General features: G+C 56.4%; 1 protein-coding gene across 22 annotated transcripts in view; it reads right to left on the reverse strand.

Moving 5' to 3' along the window:
* DYSF (dysferlin) overlaps window positions 1–23,416 on the reverse strand; it is a 225,227-nt gene that overhangs the window by 110,228 nt on the left and 91,583 nt on the right. For 13 of the 22 annotated variants that reach the window (XM_051974284.1, XM_051974291.1, XM_051974294.1 and 10 more), the window contains 8 exons: window positions 22,281–22,311; window positions 21,560–21,675; window positions 20,141–20,267; window positions 18,597–18,700; window positions 14,191–14,259; window positions 13,898–13,941; window positions 9,638–9,720; window positions 777–818 (listed from right to left, as the gene is read on the reverse strand). In XM_051974284.1, the coding sequence (XP_051830244.1) occupies window positions 777–818; window positions 9,638–9,720; window positions 13,898–13,941; window positions 14,191–14,259; window positions 18,597–18,700; window positions 20,141–20,267; window positions 21,560–21,675; window positions 22,281–22,311 (616 nt within the window). The remainder of the gene's footprint in view (window positions 1–776; window positions 819–9,637; window positions 9,721–13,897; window positions 13,942–14,190; window positions 14,260–18,596; window positions 18,701–20,140; window positions 20,268–21,559; window positions 21,676–22,280; window positions 22,312–23,416) is intronic. The other 9 variants (XM_051974304.1, XM_051974297.1, XM_051974306.1 and 6 more) reach the window with 1 other exon arrangement.

The raw sequence follows: 23,416 nt of genomic DNA on the forward strand, positions 1-23,416 counted from the left end.
GGAGAGAAGCCGTCACAGGGAGGGGAGAGCGCGGCACACCGCCCGGCCTGGGCCAGGCTCCCCTCGCCGCCGCTCACTCCCCACCCGACCCTTAGCCGCCAAGCCCTCATTCTGCCTCCTTGGCCTTGACCCCCGATCTTTACCCCCGAGTCTGAATCACCAGCTGTTGTCGCTTCTCCTCCCCCAGGCCTCGGCTCCACCCAACACTAAATTTCAGTCTCCACAGAATGCCACTTGGCCACCTCAGGCTGCCCCTGCCCTGTGTCCCACGCAAAGCCCCCTTTGGGATCATTGCCCGCCAGGCTTCGGGTGGGAGAAACGGCTAAAGCAAGTGATGCTCATTTCAGATCTTAGGCCAGATCCCGCCCCAAAGGCCAGGCCTAGGAAAGACTGCATCCTCCTGCTAGGGAAAAGGAGGGGCTCTCTCCCCCCCAGGGTCATGGTCTCCTGCTCCCTGGGAGAAAGGGGAGGAAGAAAAGCAAAGTCCTCCAATCTCCAAATCAACTCTAGGCTCTGGGTTAGGTTAATTGGGTTAATTAGGTTAGGGATAAAGTTGGAACAAATTTTAAAGATAAAATAGGAATGAAAGCTCCCTGGGAGGAGGGATTTTAATTCGTTGCAGTCCCACAGCTGGTGCTTAATGGATGTCTGGGGTCCCTGTCTCCTGCCCGGACCACCCTACCCTGAAAAGGCCGTCGCCCAGCACCCCACCTGCCCTGAGCCCCAAAGAGCCCCGGCCCAGGAACCCCCTCCCCGGCGGGAGGCAAGCAACGTACGGTCGGAGGCAGGGTAAGGGCTGGCCACACCGGGCGGCTCCTCTGAAGGATAAAGAAATGGAGAAGAGAGTTAGCGTGGTCACGGGAGAGCCTTTCATCCGAGGGCAAGTTACGGGAATGCATGCTTGGAGAGACGGGCAGCAGACAGACGGACGGACGGATGAACAGACGGACAGACAGGAGCAGGCTCATTCGCGTGGCTAAGACAGCCCCACCGACCCCACCCCTGGGCTCTGCGCCGTTCATTCGGCTTAGACCAGGTTCTCACACATGAGCAGCGTCTGGCACACAGTAGGTGCTGAATAAGTGCTTGATCGAGCTACATTATCTGGCAGCCCTTCCCAGAGCTCCGTGGTGCGGCTGCCTGCGCCCTGACCTCCCCGACAGGGAGAGCCGTGGCCCCCCGAGGAGGGGAGTGCCCCCCGAGGAGGGTAGTGCCCCCCCGAGGAGGAGAGTGCCCCCCGAGGAGGGGAGTGCCCCCCGAGGGCCGCCTTCTCTGGGCCTTGGGGTCTAACGTGGCGCATCTGCCGGGAGCCCCTGCTGGGTGTGAGGCTGAGGAACGAGCCTCCCGGCTGTAACCCAGGTGGCCCCGGGAGCCTCAGAGGGCAGCCTCCCCCATAGGGACCTCCAAGGGAGAGAGGAGGCGCCCCCGGCTCGGTGCCGGGCGGTGAAGCCGTGGGCTTGTGCAGGAGGTCCCTGTGTGTCTCCTCGGGGGTGGGGGTCTCGCCCCCGAGTCTGTTCCGGGCGGTTCTAACTGTGGCCCGTTCCCCGGAGGGTTTACCTGCTGCACATGTGGGGGGAGGGGGACGTCTGTGCGCTGTGTGAGCACTCACAGTCACCGGAAGCCCAGCTCAGGGTGCCCGGGGTGCCCGCTGGCCCAGCGCCAGCCAAGGGAGACAACGGCCATCACAGCCCTAGCGCTGACAATGACGGTGGGAGCAGCTGGAAGGCACAGAGTGCCCGGAGGCTGGCGAAGCGTCTGCAAACATGTCTCACGTGCCCTGAGCCCACAGCTCCCAGCATTGCTGGCCCCATCTTACACCTGAGGAACAGGGGCCCGGTGACTTGCCCGGGATCACACAGTGATCCTCTGGCTCTCCTGGCTCTCAGAGCCCAGTATCCCGAGTCCCTGCCCGTCGCTGAGGCTCCAGGGACTCGCCGTGAAGTCCCCCCTGCCCAGGAGCCCTCGGGCCTCGGCCAGAGCGGACACTGGCATCCGGACAGAGACCGAGGGCTTTCTTACGGACAGCCGGGGCGCGGGCCCTCATCCCTCCTGAGCTGGGACCCCGACCTCCCTGGCTTCCTGTAAATCCCACCTCCTGGAGGAAGCCTCCCAGCCCCTCTCACTCCAGTCCTTCTCCCTCCTGGTCTGTCTGTGCCTCGTGCGCACACGGCTACTTGTATGTCGTCCCCCTGATCGACTGTAAAGTCCTTGAGGGCAGGGCCTAAATTTGCTTTTTTTTTTTTTTTTTTTTATCCCCAGCACAAAGTAGGTGCTTAGTAAACGTTTATTGATTAAATGGATGAAAGTAATTTTAAAACCTGAGGAGAGGAAGGGTTGTCGAGACCGGAACTCTTCCTGGGGACTCGTGTTCCTGCCCTCTCCCCCACAGGAGAAAGCGACCGAGGGAGGATTTGCACCCGGGCCCTCGTCTCCCACGGCCCCTGCTCTCTCGGCTGCCCTTTGCACTCACCCATCCCTACCCTTTCCCTTCGTTTTACAGCAGAGTCCCCAGAGCTGGAGAAATCCGGCCTACGCCCCCGGGAGAGCTCGGATTTGCACCCAGCTCCCGGCTCCCCCTTTGATGGCTTTTCCAGGCTTCTAAGGCAGGGAGATGGGAAGTCAGCAGCACAATAACCTTTTTACGTCCTGCCCTCCTCTGCAGGCGGTCCCAGGAGGCCCCGGAGCCCTCCTCGGAAGGATGCTTTTAAATGCCTCAAATAAAACCCTCAGCATCACCAAGGAAACCCAGTGTGTGGGAACACGGTTACCAAAATACTGAAAAACAAGGTCCGGGACCCCTGGTCGCGTCCCAGCATCTCATCTCACAGGCAGGAAAATGAGGCTCTAAAGGTTAAGAGCCTTCCCTGCGGTCCCCGGGCTGGGACGCGGGCCTGGGACACGGGCCTGGCCCACGCGGAAGCCCCCGGTCCCAGGGAGCCTCTCCCCGGCGCATTTACGCACGCTTCCTGCTCGTTAACCAGGAGGGACGCTGCCCACGGGGGGCCGGGCGTGAGGAGTCCCCGTGCACGTCAAGAAACCCTGACGGAGCAGCCTGGAAACCGGGGCCGTGAGTCACTCGGAAAATAGAGCTCACTCGCCCGAGCGCCGCGCTCGCCCTCCTCCTAATCTGACTCAGCCGAGATGGGCCAGGGAGGCCAGCAGCCCGTAGGGCAGTGGGCACTGCCAGAGAGAGAGGTGGGCACTTCCAGAGAGAGGCCGGGCACTGCCAGAGAGAGAGGTGGGCACTGCCAGAGAGGTGGGCACTGCCAGAGAGAGAGGTGGGCACTTCCAGAGAGAGGCCGGGCACTGCCAGAGAGAGAGGTGGGCACTGCCAGAGAGGTGGGCACTGCCAGAGAGAGAGGTGGGCACTTCCAGAGAGAGGCCGGGCACTGCCAGAGAGAGAGGTGGGCACTGCCAGAGAGAGGGATGGGCACTGCCAGAGAGAGAGGTGGGCACTTCCAGAGAGAGGCCGGGCACTGCCAGAGAGAGAGGTGGGCAGTGCCAGAGAGAGGGGTGGGCACTGCCAGAGAGAGGCTGGGCACCATCAGAGAGGGCACTCGTGGCCGGAGTCCGGTCCCAGCCCCCCCTTCTCTGTGTCACCACATGCTACCAGCTCGAGGCTTCCTAAGTCTCAGAAGTTGCTTTTTTAGAGCTGATGCCTGAATGTCTGATTTCTGTATGAGCTGCTATAGTTCCTGCATTTAAGCATGTTTCTGAGAGAGCCGGGATGCAGATCCTTCGGCTCCCCACGGGATCCCCAGGCCCAAAAGCACCGAGAACCCCTGCCCTGGGTGAGAACTCCCCCCCCGCCCCGGAAACAATCCCTTCCTTTCCATCATGCGCGCTGCTTATCGCATCTATCCCTGGCAGATGGCATCGCCCCCCCTCTCCCTGTCCCAGCAGAGCAAGGACCGTTTTCTCCCTGTGTCCTCCCACATTTAGGAGGGTTTAGGGCAGAGCCAAGGAATCCCACGGGCAGCGGGCGCCCCCAGGGACAAAACTCCTTCTCCCAGACGGGCCGCCCTCCTCGGCCTCGAGGGGCTCAGGGACTGGTCTCTGCCCCAGCACAGAAGGGCCCGGAACCTGGCCTCGGTCCAGGAGCTCTCGGGAGAGGAAGGATCCCCTCAGTGCAGGGGGCGCCGGGAGAGGCTGAGGGACAGCCGGGAGGGGAAAGGCTGAGGCCTGAGGAAGGGACGAAGGTGGAAGGTAGGGAGAAAAGAAGGGAGGGAGGTGGAAGGAGGAAGGAAGGAAGGAAGGAAGGAAGAAAGGGAGGAAGGAAGGAGGTGGAAGGAGGAAGGAAGGAAGGAAGGAAGGGAGGGAAGGAAGGAGGAAGGGAGGGACGGACGGAGGAAGGAAGGAAGGAAGGAAGGAAAGAAGCGAGTGACAGCTGAAGGTACAGGAATAACAATTCACAGGGTTTTTCTTCATGTCTCCCAGAAACAAGTGTGACCCAGCGCCCAGACAAGAACAATTCTCAGCAATAACGAGGCAGAGTGGGGGGGGGGGGGGGGGAGGGGGGCTTCAGAGTTGGAACTGCCGCAGCTCTGAGGAAAGCATCAGGGATTGTTAGAAGGAAGCAGATTCAGCCTTAAGCTCCCGCTGAATTATTACAAACAGACCAAGCCCGGGGGCTCAGAGATTAGAACTTGTTGCTAATGAGGTCAAGGTCACAGGCCTGAAGGCCATCTGGAAGAGTGGGCTCTCCCCGAGATTAGGGCCGGTTCCCCCCTCCCCTCCCCGCGGCCGGGCCACAACCTGACCCCGCCCCCTGCCTCAGACTGACCACTAATCCCCCTGACCGTCTCTGCCAATGGCTGGACCAGCCGCAGCCCCACCCCCGCTGCTCGGGACGCGGCCATATATGGGGCGGGGGCTGCCCGCAGAGAGGGCCCACCCCATGGGGTGTCTGTCACAGCCGAGACCTCCGGGAATATTCCAGTCTTTCTTCTTCCGAGCAACGTCTGAGAAGCGGGCAGCCCCCATTCCGTCGCCCCCTTCCCCCCCTCCCCATAAAGTGCCAGGACAGGGCAGCTAGCAGATCACACCCAATAAAAAGCCCTAATCATTCCCAGTCTCCCTCCCAAAGCACTGGAGAGAGGAGGCCGGATCCCCAGCCCCAGGAGCCCCAGGGCCTGCCGGGTGGGGAGACCCAAAGCCTTCCTCCCCGTCTGCGGACCCTGACTGGAGAATCCCTGGGGCTTAAAGCATCCCCTCCCCCCCCACCCGCCCCCAAAGGATGAGGGGATAACAAAGGGAAAGGGGGAGGGGACGCAAGATTTCCCCTCTCCTCCCCCCACCCCCGCACCTTCAGGACTCCTTTCTCTTAGGGTAAAAAAGGGCAATTTCCCAAAGAAAACGCCATCCTCCCATCCCCCTCTTTCTGCGGATTAACCGCCAGGGAAACAGACTCCCAAGAACTAATTACAGCCTCCTCGCCCTCGCCCCGCCAGCAGGGAATTCAGACTCATTAGGCCATTAGCCTGAGCCAGACGGAATAAAGGGGGGCGGGGGGGTCATAGATTACAACACCTAGGAAGGTCAGAGAGCAACAGTCTGGCTTCTCCACACCGGGAGAACGCGGCGGGATTTCCTCCGGCTAAATCAGCGCGTGCGCTTCTGGGTGAGCGGCCTTTGTTTACTTGTGTGCAAGTCATTAAAACATCAGAGACTTTCCCGAAATCCAATTAATCTTTCCACCCGGTCTCTCCAAGGGGCTGCGTCTGAGAAAAGCCGCCCATTGTCTTGGGGAGGAGGGGGACCCCGCAAACCCGAGCCACCGGAGGGCTGGGGGGCGGGGGGGGGGCAGGGAGAGGCAGAAGTCTGCTCCTTCCTGCTTCCGAGAGAGACCCGGACAAACAGGCAGTAACAGTAACGGTAACTGAAAACAACAAGGCACCCCGCAAAGTACCGCACGCGTGTGGATACACATATTACGGACACGGATTTACGGAGAGGATAGACAGACAGACAGATGGACGGATAGACAATCAGACAGACAGACAGATGGACGGATAGACGGATAGACAATCAGACAGACAGACAGATGGACGGACGGATGGATAAATAGCTAGACAGATGGACAGAGAGCCAGATAGATATATAGATGGATGGATGGATGGATAGATAGATAAATAGCTAGACAGACAGATGGACAAATAGATGGGTGGATGGATGGATAGATAAATAGCTAGGCAGACAGACAGGTAAATAGACGGATGGATGGATGGATGGACGGACAGATAGATGGATGGATAGATAGATGAATGAATGGATAGACAGATGGATGGATAAATAGCTAGACAGACAACCGACAGATAGATAGATGGACAGACAGATATATAGATGGACAGATAGATAGACAGACAGACAGATAGATGGATGTATAGATAAATAGCTAAACAGACAGACGGATGGATGGATAGACAGACAGAGAGACAGATAGATTAATAGCTAGACGGATGGATAGACGGACAGATGGATGGACAGATAGATGGATGGATGGATGGATAGATAAATAGCTAGACAGACTGACTGATCAATAGATAGCTAGATAGACAGGCAGGCAGGCAGGCAGATAGCTAGACAGACAGATGGATAGATATATAGATAGATGGACAGATAGATGGATGGATGGATAGATAAATAGCTAGACAGATAGATGGATGGACAGACAGATGGATGGATGAATGGATGGATGAAGAGACAGACAGACAGATGGATGGATGAATGGATGGATGGATAGACAGACGGATGGATGAATGGATGGATAGACAGACAGATGGATGGATGAATGGATGGATGGATGGATAGATAAATAGCTAGACAGACAGACAGATGGACGGACAGACAGGTGGATGGATGAATGGATGGATGGATAGATAGACAGACAGACAGACGGATGGATGGATGGATAAATAGATGGGAGGATAGATAAATAGATAGCTAGATAAATGGACAGACAAATAGACAGAGAGAGAGAGATAGCTAGATAGATGGACAGATAAATAGCTAGACAGACAGACAGATGGATGGATGGATGGATAGACAGACAGAGAGACGGATAGATAGATAGAGAAATAGCTAATAGCTAGACAGATGGATGGATAGACGGACAGATGGATGGACAAATAGATGGATGGATGGATAGATAAATAGCTAGACAGACAGATAGATGGATGGACAGACGGATGGATGGATGGATGGATAGACAGATAGACAGATGGATGGATGAATGGATGGATGGATAGATAGACAGACAGACAGATGGATGGGTAGATGGATAGATAAATAGATAGCTAGATAAATGGACAGACAAATAGACAGAGAGAGAGATAGCTAGATAGATGGACAGATAAATAGCTAGACAGACAGATAGATGGATGGACAGACGGATGGATGGATGGATGGATGGATAGACAGACAGATGGATGGATGAATGGATGGATGGATAGATAGATAAATAGCCAGACAGACAGATGGATGGATGAATGGATGGATGGATAGATAGATAAATAGCTAGACAGACAGACAGATGGATGGATGGATGGATAGATAGACAGACAGACAGATGGATGGATAGATGGATGGATGGATAAATAGATAGATAAATAGATAGCTAGATAAATGGACAAATAGAGAGAGAGATAGCTAGATAGATGGACAGATAAATAGCTAGACAGACTGATCAATAGATAGCTAGATAGACAGGCAGGCAGGCAGACAGATAGCTAGACAGACAGATGGATAGATATATAGATAGATGGACAGATAGATGGATGGATGGATAGATAAATAGCTAGACAGACAGATAGATGGACGGACAGACGGATGGATGAATGGATGGATGGATAGATAGACGGATGGATGAATGGATGGATGGATAGATAGACAGACAGATGGATGGATAGATGGATGGATGGATGGGTGGATAGATAAATAGATAGCTAGATAAATGGACAGACAAATAGACAGAGAGAGAGATAGCTAGATAGATGGATAGATAAATAGCTAGACAGACCGATCGATAGATAGCTAGATAGACAGACAGGCAGGCAGACAGATAGCTAGACAGACAGATGGATAGATATATAGATAGATGGACAGACAGACAGATAGATGGATGGATAGATGGCTGGCTGGCTGGCTGGCTGGGTAGATAAATAGATAGCTAGATAGACAGATGGACAGGCAGACAGATAGATGGATGGATAGATAGATAAATAGCTAGACAGACAGACAGAATAGACAGACAGATAGATAGTCTTTAATTTAATTCTCACAACCCTGGTGGGACTATTCTTTGCCCAGAAAGCCCCATGGGCGATATTGATTCGCTAAGGTCCATTGGATCACAAAGAGTAGAACGTGACTGAACGATAACAATTATTATCCCCACTTTACAAATAAGGGACCCGGAGTTCAGAATGAAAAGTTGAGAGATTTGTCTCAGGATCATACTAAGAAGTCTGAGGCAGAATTTGAACTTGGGTCTTTTCCACTCTAGCCACTTAACTTGTCTCTTCAGAAAACGGTGCTCTAATTCCCAAACTGGGTGGAAATAGCTCAGTCTGGAAAGCAATGACTGATGGTTTTAAAAACCAAAATCCTATGGCCCAAGAGCTTCAGGAAAGGTTAGGGTCCCAGCCAGAGAGCTACCTGGGAATTCTGAGACTGCTCTCAGGGGAGGGGAGGGGAGAGAAAGGGCCCCATGGTAGCAAGCTGATCAGAGGGGAGGCTGGAAGCCGGGGCCTCTGACCGCCGCGCCCATGGGACGGTGCCCAGGACCAAGGGCTTCTGATGGGAGCATCAAACAAGAGATCAGTTTCTCGAGCACCCAGCCTGCTCCCGGGTGGCTCACTCACTAGCCACAAAGTGGGGAGCCGGGTGAGGGGAGGGGGCTGGGGGCTCTGATGTGCTCCCTCCTGGAGAGGGTTTCTCTCACTTGATTCAGAGACCCTTGACGCACACACCATCTAGTGGCAAAAGCACACTCGCCACGGGTGCAACACACTGGAAATCAGAGAAACGCTGCGGGAGGGCCGGCCTCCAAGACATCATTCTTGACACTGTCCTTGGTCCCAGAAAAGAGCAGTGTCGGGCCGCCCGCAGCTCCCCGAAGCTCCCTGATCTCTCTCATATGGTCCCAGACCGTCTCCCTGGGGAGAGCATCGTCAAGGACAGATCAGGCAAGAGAGGTTAGAGATCAGTTTTCTATCAGGAAGGACCGCCAAGGTCATCCTGGTCCGATCCTCCCCATGTCACAGATGAGAAAACTGAGGGCTCCAGCAGAGGCAATGAGTGACTTGCTCAATAATAAGCATCAGAGATGGGATTTCGGCCCCAAGTCTTCCAAAAGGTACCACCACCCTCCTTCCAAAGCCCTTGGCACAGTGCCTGGTACACAGTAGGCGCTAATAAATGTTTACTGACATCCAGCTAGATGGGATTTTCTGAAACTCCCCAGACTAGTGGGGAAAGGGCCCGAGAGCTCACTGGGAGCCAGTTTCCCTAACAGACAGGGTCACAGAAGTAGCAAGGCCCACCCGGCACCTCGGACCCGGCACCACGGACCCGGCACCACGGGAGGAGAAGAGGAAGAAGGAAATGAGGGAATTGCCCGAGAGGAGGAGGGACTCACCTTCTATTTCTCCTCCGGATGCGGATATTTTCGACATACACAGGTAAGTGGTGCCCACGATGTCGTTGTGTGTCAGACGGTCCCTAGAACAAAGTCCCAGAAAAGGCTTTAGCCCCAGGGAAGGGGGGTCCCCAACCCGGCCCCTCTCCAGGCTCCCCAAATGTAAATGTTAGTGGGATTTGAAATGGGTCATCACATCGACCCTGCCATTAGGGGGAAGGAGGAAACTGAGGCAAGAAGAGCCCGAGATCCTTGCCTTGCTCTTCCCTTGTACATTCCTGTGATTGCAGGGCACCCAGTAGGCACTTTATAAATGTCTGTTGATTGATTGATTTATTTCAAGGGCTGGAAAAGGCAAGTTACCTTGCCTGGCTGCTCCTAGAGGGCTAGAGAACCAGGGAAGGTTTGAGCAGCTGAGTGACACTGAGGGGGGCTCTGCCTTCCTCCCTTCAAACCCTAAATTCTGTGGGTCACAAATGCGTCGCCTCCAACACATGGAGCCCCTGAGGCGCTGACTGGATCCCTGCTCTATTGGGAGAACAAAGCATCCCTTAAACTGTGTGTCTTGCTGTCTCTTCCTGTCTCTGTTTCTCTCTCTCTGTCTCTGTCTCTCTCTCTCTCTCTGTCTGTCTGTCTCTGTCTCTCTGTCTGTCTCTCTCTCTCTCTGTCTCTGTCTCTCTCTCTCTCTCTCTCTCTCTGTCTGTCTCTCTCTGTCTCTGTCTGTCTCTCTCTGTCTCTCTCTCTGTCTCTGTCTCTGTCTCTCTCTGTCTGTCTCTCTGTGTCTGTCTGTCTCTGTCTCTCTCTCTCTCTCTCTCTCTCTCTCTCTCTCCTCTCTCTCTCTCTCTCTCTCTCTCTCTCTGTGTCTCTCTGTCTCTCTCTTCCCGTCTCTCCCTGAGAGAGACCTAGGTCTCAGTCGGGCGGCTCTGGGTTCAGACCCAGCCTCAGATAATCACCAGCTGTGTGACGCGGGGCCAGTCTGGACCTCTGTGGACTTCAGTGTCTTTGGCTGGAAAATGGAGATAACTAAGGCTCCTGCCTCATAAGATTGTTATAAACGCTCATCGAGGAGCCCGGCACATAGTAGGTGCTCACTAAACGTTGCTCTGTCCCTCCCGGCTCAGGCCCTGCCTCGGTGTCTCCCCGCGTCCCCCCCCCACTTTCCGGGCTGACACTTTCCCGGGAGGTAATTAAGGGTTTGGGTTTGCATGCGCTCCCAAGTCGGGCTCCATGGGGGAGAATAGGCCAGCGAGGAGCGAGTCCTGCCCCGGCCTGAGCGCGGCTTTCCCCGAGCCGGTTCCCAGGACGGCTCAGCAGACTCGGCCCCCCTCCCCCATCACCCAAAGTATCTCGGAGCCCGGCTTCTCCCGCCCACGGGGGGGGAGGAGGGGGGGGCCCGCGGCCTGACCGACTCCCGGGGCCTTCGGGAGAGCTGGATGCTGGCTCGGACGGGGCCGGGAGGAGGGAACGGAGAAAGAAAACCAAGAAGCTGGAAAATGACCCCCTGGAAGCCAGCGTGTTTCCAGGAGCCGGGTCACCCCGAGTTTATCTGAGTGCTGGGAAGAGAGCGCCCTGCGGCTTTGGGAGGGGAGCTCGGGAGGCGCTCGGCGCTGGCCAAGCCGTGGGTCTGAGGGCTGGGGGCTGGAAAATGCCAGAGATCTCAAAATAGATCCCAGGAAAAATGGCTCCAGGCCTGCCCCGAACCCACGGCTGCGGCCGGCGGTGTGTCCCGGCTCCGCCACACGCTGAACACACACTCCCAGCGTGCGCTCACTCACAGTCACACACTCTCTCACACACTCACATGTGCACACACACATCCACACCCACACTCCCCCGCACACTCACACACACTCACACACACTCACACCCACACTCACACTCACATGCACACACACTCACACCCACACACACTCCCAGCGTGCGCTCACTCAGTCACACACTCTCTCACACACTCACATGTGCACACACACATCCACACCCACACTCCCCCACACACACACACTCACACACACTCACACTCATGCGCACACTCACGCACACACACTCACACGTGCATGCACACACATTCTCACACACACGTGCATGCACACACTCTCACGCGCACACACACTCACACTCACATGCGCACACTCACGCACACACATCCACACTCACACTTACATACACACTCACACTCACACACGTGCATGCACACACATTCTCACACACACACGTGCATGCACACACACTCTCACGCGCACACACTGCCCGAGCACGCACAGTGCGGACCCCACAGGGACACCCCCCCCAGCCGTCCGGGCCCCGGGTCCCGGGCCCTGTCCCCCACGCCCACGCCCAGGCAGACGCGCAGAAGCCCCCGCGGTTCACACTGGCCCAGGAGGCCACACTGGGCGCCCCCGCGCTCACCGCCCGCCCCGGAGCCCGGCTGCTCCAAACCGCTTCCCAGCGGCACATACCGGCGGCCGGGCCCCAGAACCTCCCCCCGCTGACCCCCCCATTTGGGTTTTCCCTTCAGACTCCCACAGGCTGTTTTCTTTAGCCCTGAGAACCTGGCCCCGCGGCAGCGGCTCTGCGGTGAGCCGGAGCCTGTTTTTCCTTCCTCCCCGCTCCGTCCTCCTTATCGGCCCCCGTGACCCAGGCCCAGGGAGACCGGGGAGTCCCCCCTGGAGAGGCGATTCAGGGACCCCCAGGGCTCCCCGCTCCCCACCTGGGGGGGTCGGGGCGCAGCCCAAGCCTGGGAAGGGCCAGAAGCGGACCGAGGGGAATTCTTGTGATTCCTGAAAGTCCGCTGGGAACTTGCCTTTGTAGCCCGGCCAGCCTCCCGCTGTCCCCCTCCCCGCGACATTCCATCCCCGGCCCACAGGCCCCTGCGAACGACCCGCCCGGGATCCCTCCGCCCCGGGCTTTCCCCACCCCGGGGTGGGAGCTTGTTCTACCTCTGTGGGCCCCGTCCGGAGAGGTGCTGAACGAAGGCTAACGGAACACCGCCCCAGCAAAAATAATAATAATGACAACAGCATCTCTGACCAGTGGCCGTGTAAGCCTGTCCAGAACACGTGGGGGGGGAGGGCACGTGCTGTACCAGCTTTTCCTCCTGAACTGGGCCTTGGGCTCCCAAGGGAAGGGAGGGACCGTCGTCCTGGCGGGGCCGGACCGGAACCGAGAAGACGCGGATCCAAATCAATCAATCAGCAAACATTCACAAGGCGTGTACGGGGGCAGCGCTGCGCCGGGCAGGGGCCCACACAGAGAGGGGGGGTTGCTGCTGCCCTGGAGGACCCAGGCAGGCAAACGCAACCTCCCCGGGTGCGATAAATAAAAAACGAGCACAAGGCGGCCGGGGGCGGAGGGGGGCGGCTGGGCGGAGGAGGGGGCTCTGGGAGGACTCAGGTACAAGGCGGCAGCCAAGTTTTTAAGGAAACTAGCGAGAGAAAGGGGAGGAGAAAGTCCATCCCAGGAATAAGAGTGACCCTTCGAAGGCCCGAGCCGAGCTCTCCAGGATCCTAGGAAGGGACCTCGGGGGCCATCGGATTCAACCTCCTCATTACACACATGAGGAAAGTGAGAAGCAGAGGATGCCAAAGTGGGATCGGAAGCCAGTACTCTTCCCACCGCCCCACACTTCCTGGCTCGCCATGGGCAAGGCATCTCATCCCTCTTGAAATTTACTTTCCTCATCTGTAAAATGGGTACATGCCACCTGCAGTGCCTATTTTACAGGCCTGTAGAGGGTCACATGGAAAAATTGTGTATTCTGTGATCTTTAAAAGGCACTGTAACTATCACTTGTCGAGATGCGGAAGGAGATACATTTTGGGATACAGTGTGGAAAGTGGTTTTGCTTCCCGAGGCCTATTTTTAACAAGGGGTGTGTTACTTTTTTTCTCTTTTTCTTTTACATTGAAGGTGGATAAGAGGGAGAGAAAATACGTGCTTATTAATTGAAACAAAAGCAAAATGAAAAATAAATGAGTGAAAGAGATCTTACTTTAAGCAAAGTAAAATGAAAAACAAGTGAGTATTTCCCGTCAGCACCCGGCATGGCGCTTGGCATACAGTAGGTGTTTAATAAATACTCGAATTGAGCAGACATTAAAAGATACTTTTATTACTAAAATGATTATTAATTAAATTGATTGATTTCTATTCTAGAGAAATTATAATTAATTAATTAATTGAAATTCTTATATTATTAAAATTCAATCATCCCCAGAAGCTTCCAGCTCTAAAAATTGTACAGTTCAGAGACAGAGCACTCACCAGTCCATGACCCGAATCCTCATCTTGTCACACATTGAGGGAAACTGAGGAAAGGGAAGGTAAGACGTGAGCGAATGGGGTCTCCTGGGAAAGGAACTCCCAGAAGGACCGGGGAGCACCCGAGGGGCCTGGGCTAAGGGAAGGAGCCGATGAGCTTGGGGCGAGGACGGCGGATCGGCCCAGGGATTCAGGCAGGGAGAGATGCTGAGGGTGGAGAAAGGGGAGAGCTCCCACATGGGGGCTGGGGAGAGTAGGCGCTCCTCCTCCTTCCCAGGTCCCCCAAGCCCCCTCACCATGGCCGGCAGCGTGATGTTTTGGTTCCACTGAGGGTAGGCTGTCTTCTCCAAAATTTTACTGCAGAGCTGGAAAAACAAAAGGCAACGGAACGGTCACGGGGTCGGAACCGTGAGACTCTGAGCTCAGCCGTCTCCCGGCAGCACCATCCGGCCGTCCCGCCAGCCTTCCAGGCCCGGCTAAAACCCCAATTCTCCAAAAAGCTTGCTGGATCCCTCTTCTTTTTTCCCCAAAGTGATCAGGAATTGAGTTAATTAATTACGTTTATAGAATTAATTACTCTGCCCAAGATCACACAACTGGAAAGTGTCAGGTGTGGGAGGCTGGATTCGAACTCGGGTCCTCCTGCTTCCATATGTTATTGGGCATTTGGCCACCAGCTGGCGCCAGTTCCTCTCATTCGGGAGCCTCCCTCTCCTGATCGTCTCCCAACCATGGCCTGTGGGTAAGCAGGTTTCAGGAGGCCGAGGAGCCTCCTTCGCCTTTCTCTGTGTCCCGCCCGGAGCCTGCTGGGTACCCCCCGAGCCAGATTGTGACTCCAAAGCCGGCACCCGAGGAAGGTCGCGCCTGTGACCTTGGGGCACGTCTGGGGCCCTCCCGGCTGTGGTCTGGGGTCCTTCTGAGGAGGCCCCCGCCTGCCCCGGGCCGGCCGTCGCCCACAGTCACCGAGCGTGGGGGCTCAGAGGCTGGGCCGAGGAAGAACCTCCAACAGGCGGCCATCCAGCCTTGCCCGGGACCTCGGGAGGGGCGGAAACCGCTGCTCCCACAGGGAGCGCTCCACGGGGGGCAGCTCTCCCGGCTGCACTCGCCACCTCCATCCCCGGACCCAGCGCCCATCCTCGGCCCCCGGGACCAGCCTCTTCCACAGTGCCCTTCACCCCCCCAAGTCGTCTCTTCTCCAGGGCCAGCCCCTCCCACACTCTGGGGCCCGAGCCTTGCCCAGGCCTCCCCGGCCCTGAACCACGCTTGGCGCCCCTCCCCCTGCCTGGAGGGCATTGTTCCATGGAGGGGGGAGAGGGGGAAGCCGGGACTCTAGGAAGCTTAGGGGGCAATGGAGATGGAGCTTTGGGCGGGAGCCAAGAAGACCTCGGTTCCAATCCTGTCCAAGTCACTCACTGCCTATGGGTGAGTCACGGAATACTTTTATCTCAGTTTCCTTATCTGTGAAATGGGGATAATCATGGTGCCCACCTCCCAGGGCTGATGTGAGGATCAAATGAGCTACCGTGTGTAAAGTCCCTCAATAAATGCTATCGTTAAGTGTCCGCTCCTCAGACTGGGGGGTCCTGAGGGCTGAGCCCGGGGCGGCCTGATCTCTCCCGCACCGGCCTGATCTCTCCCGCACTGGCCTGATCTCTCCCAGACCGGCCTGATCTCTCCCAGACCGGCCTGATCTCTCCCGCACCGGCCTGATCTCTCCCAGACCGGCCTGATCTCTCCCAGACCGGCCTGATCTCTCCCAGACCGGCCTGATCTCTCCCAGACCGGCCTGATCTCTCCCACACCGGCCTGATCTCTCCCATACCAGCCTGATCTCTCCTGCCCTGGCCTGATCTCTCCCGCACCGGCCTGATCTCTCCCAGACCGGCCTGATCTCTCCTGCCCTGGCCTGATCTCTCCCGGACCGTCCCGGCCTCTCCCAGACCAGCCTGGCTCTCTCAGCTCAGCCTCGGGCCTGTTCCTTAGACAGCAGCACCACAGTGTGTGCACCCGGGGAACTGCCGGGGAGAGCCAGCTGAGGCCCCAGGCCGGGCCGGATGGGGCTGAACATGGAGAGTGGGGGGGCTGAGAAGGGGGGTGCACAGGCCAAAGAGTGGGAGGCCCTGCCCCCACACACGGACCCAGGCCGCGGCTCTGAGCAAAGGGCGCCTCTTGGGCACGCACCCGTCACAAACACAGTGCAGAGACTCACGCGATGCCCACCGCACCAAAGGGCACGACAATGAGCCCTGGGCCCCCAGACGTCCCCCACACACGGACAAAGAAAAGTGCCGGAAAGGCGGACCCCCATGGGACAGGGACGGGTTGGGGGGGCACCAGTCTGCGGCTCTGGAGAGCATGTGGCCAAAGCCACTTCCCCAGCTCCCGGAGCTCGCACAGGGGCGCAGCTGATTGGCCAAGGAGGAGGGGCCGGAGAGAGGGGTGGGAGCCCGGGGGCAGAGGAAAGGGGAAGTCCTGGCCGCCCCCTCCTCCAGAGAGGGAAAGCCTGGCCCCCGGCTCCCCGCAGGTGAGCTTCCTGCAATAACATGCTGGCGGCCCCGGCGTCTGCAGAAAGCCACATCACAGGGGCGGACGCCGCCCCCGCCCCACCTCCCTCCCCAGAACCGAGCGTGGCAGGCAAAGATCCACGGCCACGTGGGAGGCGCTGGAAGCCGTGGCCAGACCCGGTCCTCCTGGCCCAGGTGAGGCCGCGGGGACCCGAGCCACCCAAAGTCACGCAGCCAGCGAGCCCCTCCCCGCCCCCTTCCAAGGCCTTCCTTCCACAGCGCCCCCCCCCGGAGCCCCTGCAGGGGCTCGGGGGCTGCGGCTCGGGGGGCTTGGCCCGGAGTCACCAAGCCCCGAGTCTGAATCCCCTCTCCGGAGGCTTTGTGGCTCGGCGCTGGCTCAGTTTCCTCATTTGGAAAAGCGGGACCAGGGCCGTTGGGAGCCTCGGAGGAAGGAGCCGCTATGGAACCCAGTCTGAAGTGCAGGATTCACCTCAATAAAGAATAGTGGGAAAAGGAGGCGGCAAAACTCGGGGTGCAAAGAAGCCGGGGCCCAGGGAGCCGGTCGGGGAGAGAGCAGGAGAGCGGCCTGGAGGGGGTCTGGGGGGGCTCTGGGGGCAGCCTTGGGAGCCCCTGCCTCCAACCAGTGTGATCTGGGACAGTCCCCAGCACTCAGCCCCGGCCAGCTCCGTCAGACCCTTATAGAGCTTCACGAGCCCTTGCCTGGAGCCTGGGCCCCCAGCGCCTCTGCATAAAACCGCCCATGCTCTGATGTTTCGAATCCTGGGCCCGGGCCCAGCCAAGATGGCTGAACTTAGCTCATGTAACACCCCCCCCATGTTCCAGCCAAAGCAGCCACCCCGCTTTCACCCCCCCCCCCCCAGGAAATCACCATCCAGGAGCCAGCGCTGATGCCGCCCTTTCAGGAGAGCGAGGCAGTTAACCGGCCCTTACTGGGTTCCCATAAGCCTGAGTAAGCGCTCTTAGCCTCCCACTTAATAGATGGGAAGCTAGTGACTTGTCCAGGGTCACAGAGCTAAGGACCCAAAGCAGGCTTCGAGCTGAAGTCTTCCTGTGGCCCAGCCCTTCCCCCTGCCCGCTGACCCACCTCCCGCCGGTCTGGCTTTGTCCAGCCTGTCCTCCCTGCAATCCTTCCTCATCACGGCTTTAGTCAAAGAGACAGAGAGGGAGGAAAGAGAGAGGGAGAGAGAGAAAGAGGGAAAGAAGGGGAAGGAGGGAGAGGGAGAGAAAGAGAGGGAGGAAGAGAAAGAGGAAGGGGGAAAGAGGGGAAGGAGGGAGAGGGAGAGAAAGAGAGGGAGGAAGAGAAAGAGGGAAAGAAGGGGAAGGAGGGAGAGGGAGAGAGACAGAGACAAAGAAACAGAGAGGGGGAAGGAAAGAAGGAGGGAGGAAGGGAGGGAGAAAGGGAGGAAGAGAAAGAGAAAGGGGGAAAGGGGGGAAGGAGGGAGAGAGAGAGAGACAGAGACAAAGAAACAGAGAGGGGGGAGGAAAGAAGGAGGGAGGAAGGGAGGGAGGAAGAGAGAAAGGGAGAAAGAGAAAGGGGGAAAGGGGGAAGGAGGGAGAGGGGGAGGGAGAGAGAGAAAGGGAGACAGAGACAGACAGAGGGACACAGAGAGGCAGAAGCAGATAGAAACAGAAAGAGACAGAAAGAGATAAAAACAGAGACAAAGACAAAGAGAGAGACGGAGAAAGAGAGAAAAAGAGATAAAGGGAGAGAAAGAGAGAGAGGGAGGCAGACCAGGACAGAGAGACAGAGACAGAACCAGAGAGACAGAGAAAGAGAGAAAAAAAGATAAAGGGAGAGAAAGAAAAAGAGAAGCAGACCAAGACAGAGAGACAGAGACAGAACTTCTGTTGTATTTATTCACGTGTAAAAATATTATCCTCTCCCCCTTTCCCTCAATGGCTTCTGAACTCCCTCAGGACAAGAAAAGTCAGACTTGTGTGGGGCTGTCCCAGCACCTCAAGGACTCCTGATGAATGTTGATTGAGTTAATGACTGTGTCTCTCTCTATCTCTGTCTCTGTGTCTCTTTTTCCCTCCTTCTCCCTTTTGCCCTTTCTCCCTCCGTCTGTCTCTTTCTCCGTGTGTCTGTCTGTCTGTCCCCCCACTCCGTCCCCTCCACCACCACACCCAGAGAAGCTGGGCCGGGACGCCCGCTCCCACGCCCGGCGCCTCCTTACCATCCTTCCCGCAAAGCTGACTTCCACGAAGGGGTCCACCAGGTTCTTCTTGTTGCTTTCAAAGCCAAAGATCTGCTTCACGCCGTCCATCACCGCGTCATCCACTGAGGGGGAAGAGAAGGCCGGGATAAGTGGGGCCGGCCCCTCACCCGACCTCCGTCCCGCAGATCACCTCCCCTTCCTCACCTCCCCGCCCCGGGGCCTCCCTCCTTACATCCAGAGAGATGGGAGCCCTCTGCCCCCTCACTGTCGAGTTGCCGGGTTGCCACTCCAGGGTGGGAGCGGGGGGAAGACGCAGAAATACGCTCACAGGGTCCCACTCGGGCACCATTTTGAGATGGATTAAAAAATGAAAGAATGAATGGGAAAAGAACAAATGAATGGATGGATGAGTGAATGAATGAATGAAAGACTGGATGGAGGAAGGAACAAATCATAGAATGGATGGGTGCCTGGATGAAAGAGTGAAGGACTGAGAGAATGGCTGGGTAAATGGATGGATGAACGAGTGAATGACGTGAAGGCTAAGCGATGACTTTGTGCCAAGAGACAGTTGGGGCTGTGGCTGATTAACCTGAAACCGGGAAGACCTGAGTTTAAGAACTGCCTCACTCATTGGCTGTGAGACCCTGGACAAGTCACAGCCCCTTGGGAGGACGTTCCCTACTTCACCAATGATCTCCAGGTTCCCATCCTTGGGGAGGCCGGTTAAAGTGGGGCAGGGCTGGGCCACCCCAGACGCTTGCCTGAGGGAGGGGCGCTCCCACCCCCGTGGGAGGCTCTGGCTCAGTCCCCTCCCCGCCTGCTCCCCCACACCCTGGGCAGCCATGGAAGTGGCCGCTGCTTCCCGGGAAGCAGCCAGGTGCCGCAGCCACCCGGCCTGGTTGTTCCAGCTTTGAGCGGGCCGGGCGGCTCCTAGTGGGGCGATTGTGTCCCCAGGGGAAGCAGGCTCTGAAAACTTGGGAGCGGATGGGGCACCCCTGCCTGCCAGTGCCCCGAGAGCTACGGGAGCGCCGGAGCACCCAGTACCTGCCCCTGTGCCGCCAACAATAACGACAACAAGAATAACCAGAAGAGGACGTCATAGGGAACTCCCCAATGAGGAAACTCCCTCCACAGCACAGAGAGCCACTTTCTCTGCAGCTCAGTCTCAGAGACTCATCAATGGTGGTTAAGTGACTTGTCTAGAGTCTCACTCAAGAAGTGCCAAAGGCAGTGCCAGAAAGACTTCGGTCTTTCTAGTTCTGAAATGGAAATAAAACCCACTTCCTTTTCCTACTGACCATAATCAGGACAGAAACTCTCCCTTAAACAATGGGCTTTACGAATAGACAGATAAATTTTCTGCTAAAGAAATCCAGCCAAGTCCAGGGGACCCCCACGGCCGCTTCCCCCCAAACTGGCCGCGATCTCGCAGGCGTCCATAAAGGAACGGCCTGACGGCCGCCGTCCCTGCCAGGAGCTGCCCAAGAGCTAACAGTCACCGGCTCGGACTCCGGGGAGCCAGTGACCGATGAACCCGAGCCCCGGCTCCCGGGACTCACTCTGGGGCAGATCCTCGGCCCGGAAGATCTTCAGGCAAAAATGAGCCCCACGCAGGGCCACGCCGGTGGGACGCAGCAGGTTCCCCTCGATGTCCTCCTTGTCTTCTGCGGCCTCTTTCCTCTCCAACTGAGGAGCCAAGCAAACAGCGGCCGGACCCAGATTAGCGGCGGGGTTAGGCAGGGCGGGCTCCGAGCGGGGGTGGGTTTGAACGTCGCTGGCCAGTCGTTCTCTATTTTGTTTTTTGTTCAACAATACCGAGGCCGAGAGCGCCAGCCTGGGGGGCGAAGGGTTTCCCTTCTGGTCCTACCATTAATCGGCCGTGAGACGACGCAAGTCACTCACTCTGGGTCTGTTTCTGGACCCGTCCGTCACAGACATAATCTGCCTGCCCACTCCCCAGGGGCTACGGGGAGGGTTACGTGATGGGACATCTATGGGGGGAGGGGGAGTAAGAGCCATCTTTAGTCTAGCCAGGTAGAGAGATCTGTATAATAATAATAACAACTTGCATTTTTAAAGCCCTTTAAAGTTAAAAATTAGATAGAGAGAGAGAAAAAGATAGATCGGTAGGTAGGGTAGGTAGCAGGGAGACAGATAGATAGACAGACACAGAGATAGACAGATAGATACTCAGATAGGTAAATAGATAGATGGATAGATAGACACTCAGACAGACAGATGGATAGATAGATGGATAGATAGATAGATAGATAGATAAAGACACAGATGGTAGATAGGATAGGCAGACACACAGCCAGACAGAAAGCTGTGCAGATGGACAGACAGGCAGGACAGACAGAGATGGATAGAGGGATGGACGGATGAATAGATGGACAAACAGAATGAATAGACTCTCAACACCCCCCCCCAGGAGGTCAGGTGTTGTATCCAGTTGAGGAGACCGAGCACACGCAGGACTAAGTGTGGGGGCCAGATTTGGCCTCAGGGTCTTCCGGCAGTCTCCCCCCCACTGCCTCCTTTGGGGAGGCAAACAAGAGAGTGGGGGGTTGTTCGAGGGCCCTCTAAAGACAACAGGGCACCTCCCCTGGGGGCACCTCCCCTGGGGGCACCTCCCCTAGGGCACCCCCAAGCAGTCCAGCTGTCCCAGAGATCAGTTTGCTGGGCTGGGCCCGGAGGGTAAAGCCAGGCTGGGAGCGGAGGGCGGCGGCCCCCTCCCAGGCCGGGCGACGTGTCCTCCCTGGGCATAGGCTGGGAGTCAGAGCCCCCAGGTTTTCACTCAGTGCTCCCAAAGGCTGGCTGCGTGACCTGGGGGATGTCGCCCCGCGCCCAGGACCGTGGAGGGCAGTGGGGCTGCGGCTCCCGGGCAGGACCAGGCTACCCACAGGAAGCCCGGCAGGAAGGCCCTTGACCAAGGCCACGTGGGCCCGGACAACACGCCCGAGAAGGCCGGTACTCACGGGGGCTTCATCTCCCGGGCCCAGCACAAAAAGGCTGACTTTTAGGTAGCCTTTGGCCCCCGCTGAGAAGTCATCGGGGTCGGAAAGCAGCAGCCACTTCCTGAGATAGGCGTGTCCTACAAAAGAGGGCACCCGTTAGTGACGACCCCCCCTTCTCCTCAGGTGTGGGGGCCTCAGAGTCATGGCCGCCCCCCGAGCTCGAACCCCAGGCCTGGCTGAGGCTCAGAGGAGGGAGAGCGGCAGGCCCCTGACCCGGGCAGGTTCTGGCTGGGGCAGGAGATCCCAGAGAGGGGAACCCCGGGTCTCTGATGAGCACCCTCCTTAAGGCTTGAGGGAGGTGAAGGGGGACCCCCCAAAAGAGAGTCCCAGGCTGGAGAGGATTGGGAAGGGGGTTCCCCCCAGTCACTGAGGGGCACTTGGAGCACGGGGGCTCTGTGACTGCAGCAATAGGGAGGGGGACCCCAACACTGCTTAAACTGCCCTTAGGGACCCCCACCAGAACCGGGATTCTAGATGGAGAAGTCTGGCCTGGGAAGACTCCTGGGGCAGCCATTTCTGTGCTTAATCAGTGGATGGCTTCTCTCCCTTATCAATCTAACTCTGAACCCAAGACAAAGCCTTCTACGCTGAATTTGGACCGGCGAGCGATCGGTGGAGTTCTGAAATGCGGGTCCCAAAGTTTTCCCAGAACCCCCATTTGAGAGAGACCCCCTTAACTCACTGGGTTCTGCGTAAACGGATCCGATGTCCATCTGGAAATCAAAAGAAGAAGAAATGACGATTAACTCCTCCCCCCATCCTGGGTCTAGGAGCAAAGCGCGAGGGCTCTCTGAGGTTCCAGGGCCGAAATATAACTAAAATTCCATTTTTTAAAATGGCAGAGGAAAAGCCCATTTTGTAGAGCAGAATTTTCCAGGGAAATGGAAGTTAATAGGCATTGGCCCTGAGAATTTTATCGATAAAAATAAAATAATAAATGATATTTATATAGCACTTTGATGTTTTCAATATGTATATAATACATATTATATATTATAATGTATGTATTACATAATATAATAATTGTAATTAATAATATATGTATTATTATATATACAATACGTATTGTGTACATGTATGTTGTGTGTACACATGTGTGTAATGTCCTGTGCACTGCATGTCTCATTGCATTGTGCATATATCCTATTACATCTACCTTGTGCTTGTGTCATGTGTGTGATATTGCACATATATAGCATATACATGTGTACACAGATGTTTCTGAAACCAAGATCCTCCTGATTCCACGGCTGGCCCTCGGACCACTTGGCCACACACGCCCCCATTTTACAGATGAACTAAGGCTGAGAGTGAAATGATTTGTTAATAATGACATAAATGAGAAATAGCTGATGGGGGAATTCACACCCGGCTCCTCCTGACCTTAGTTTTATCTGTAGAATGGGGACGTAATGTTAAATGGTCCTTCCCTCTCCAGACCTCGGAGCTTATGGGTCCGCATAGTACTGTAGCCATGAGGGCCGGCGTGGGGCCGGAGAATTTGGTTTTTTAATGCTCTCGTAACTGGGTTTCACTCTAAGTGCTTTCCTTTCTGATCTTATTTGATGTTTCCAAAAACATGATTCTGAAAAGGGCTCCCCAGGCTTCACTAGGCTTCCTGAGGGATCCAGAACCCCTTCAAAAACTGTTTCGAATCCTGCATTAGGGCATATTGCCTCCCAAAAAGTAAAAGAAGATTTTATTTACCTATTAATGAGAGATTAAAATCTTCCACCTCTTTATTGATGAATTAGCAGACACAAAGACTCCTTTGGGTGGGGGTGGGATGCTAAGGCTATTGGGATTAAGTGACTTGCT

Source organism: Antechinus flavipes, chromosome 2, assembly GCF_016432865.1.
Source record: "Antechinus flavipes isolate AdamAnt ecotype Samford, QLD, Australia chromosome 2, AdamAnt_v2, whole genome shotgun sequence".
Classification (NCBI taxonomy): Eukaryota; Metazoa; Chordata; class Mammalia; order Dasyuromorphia; family Dasyuridae; genus Antechinus; species Antechinus flavipes.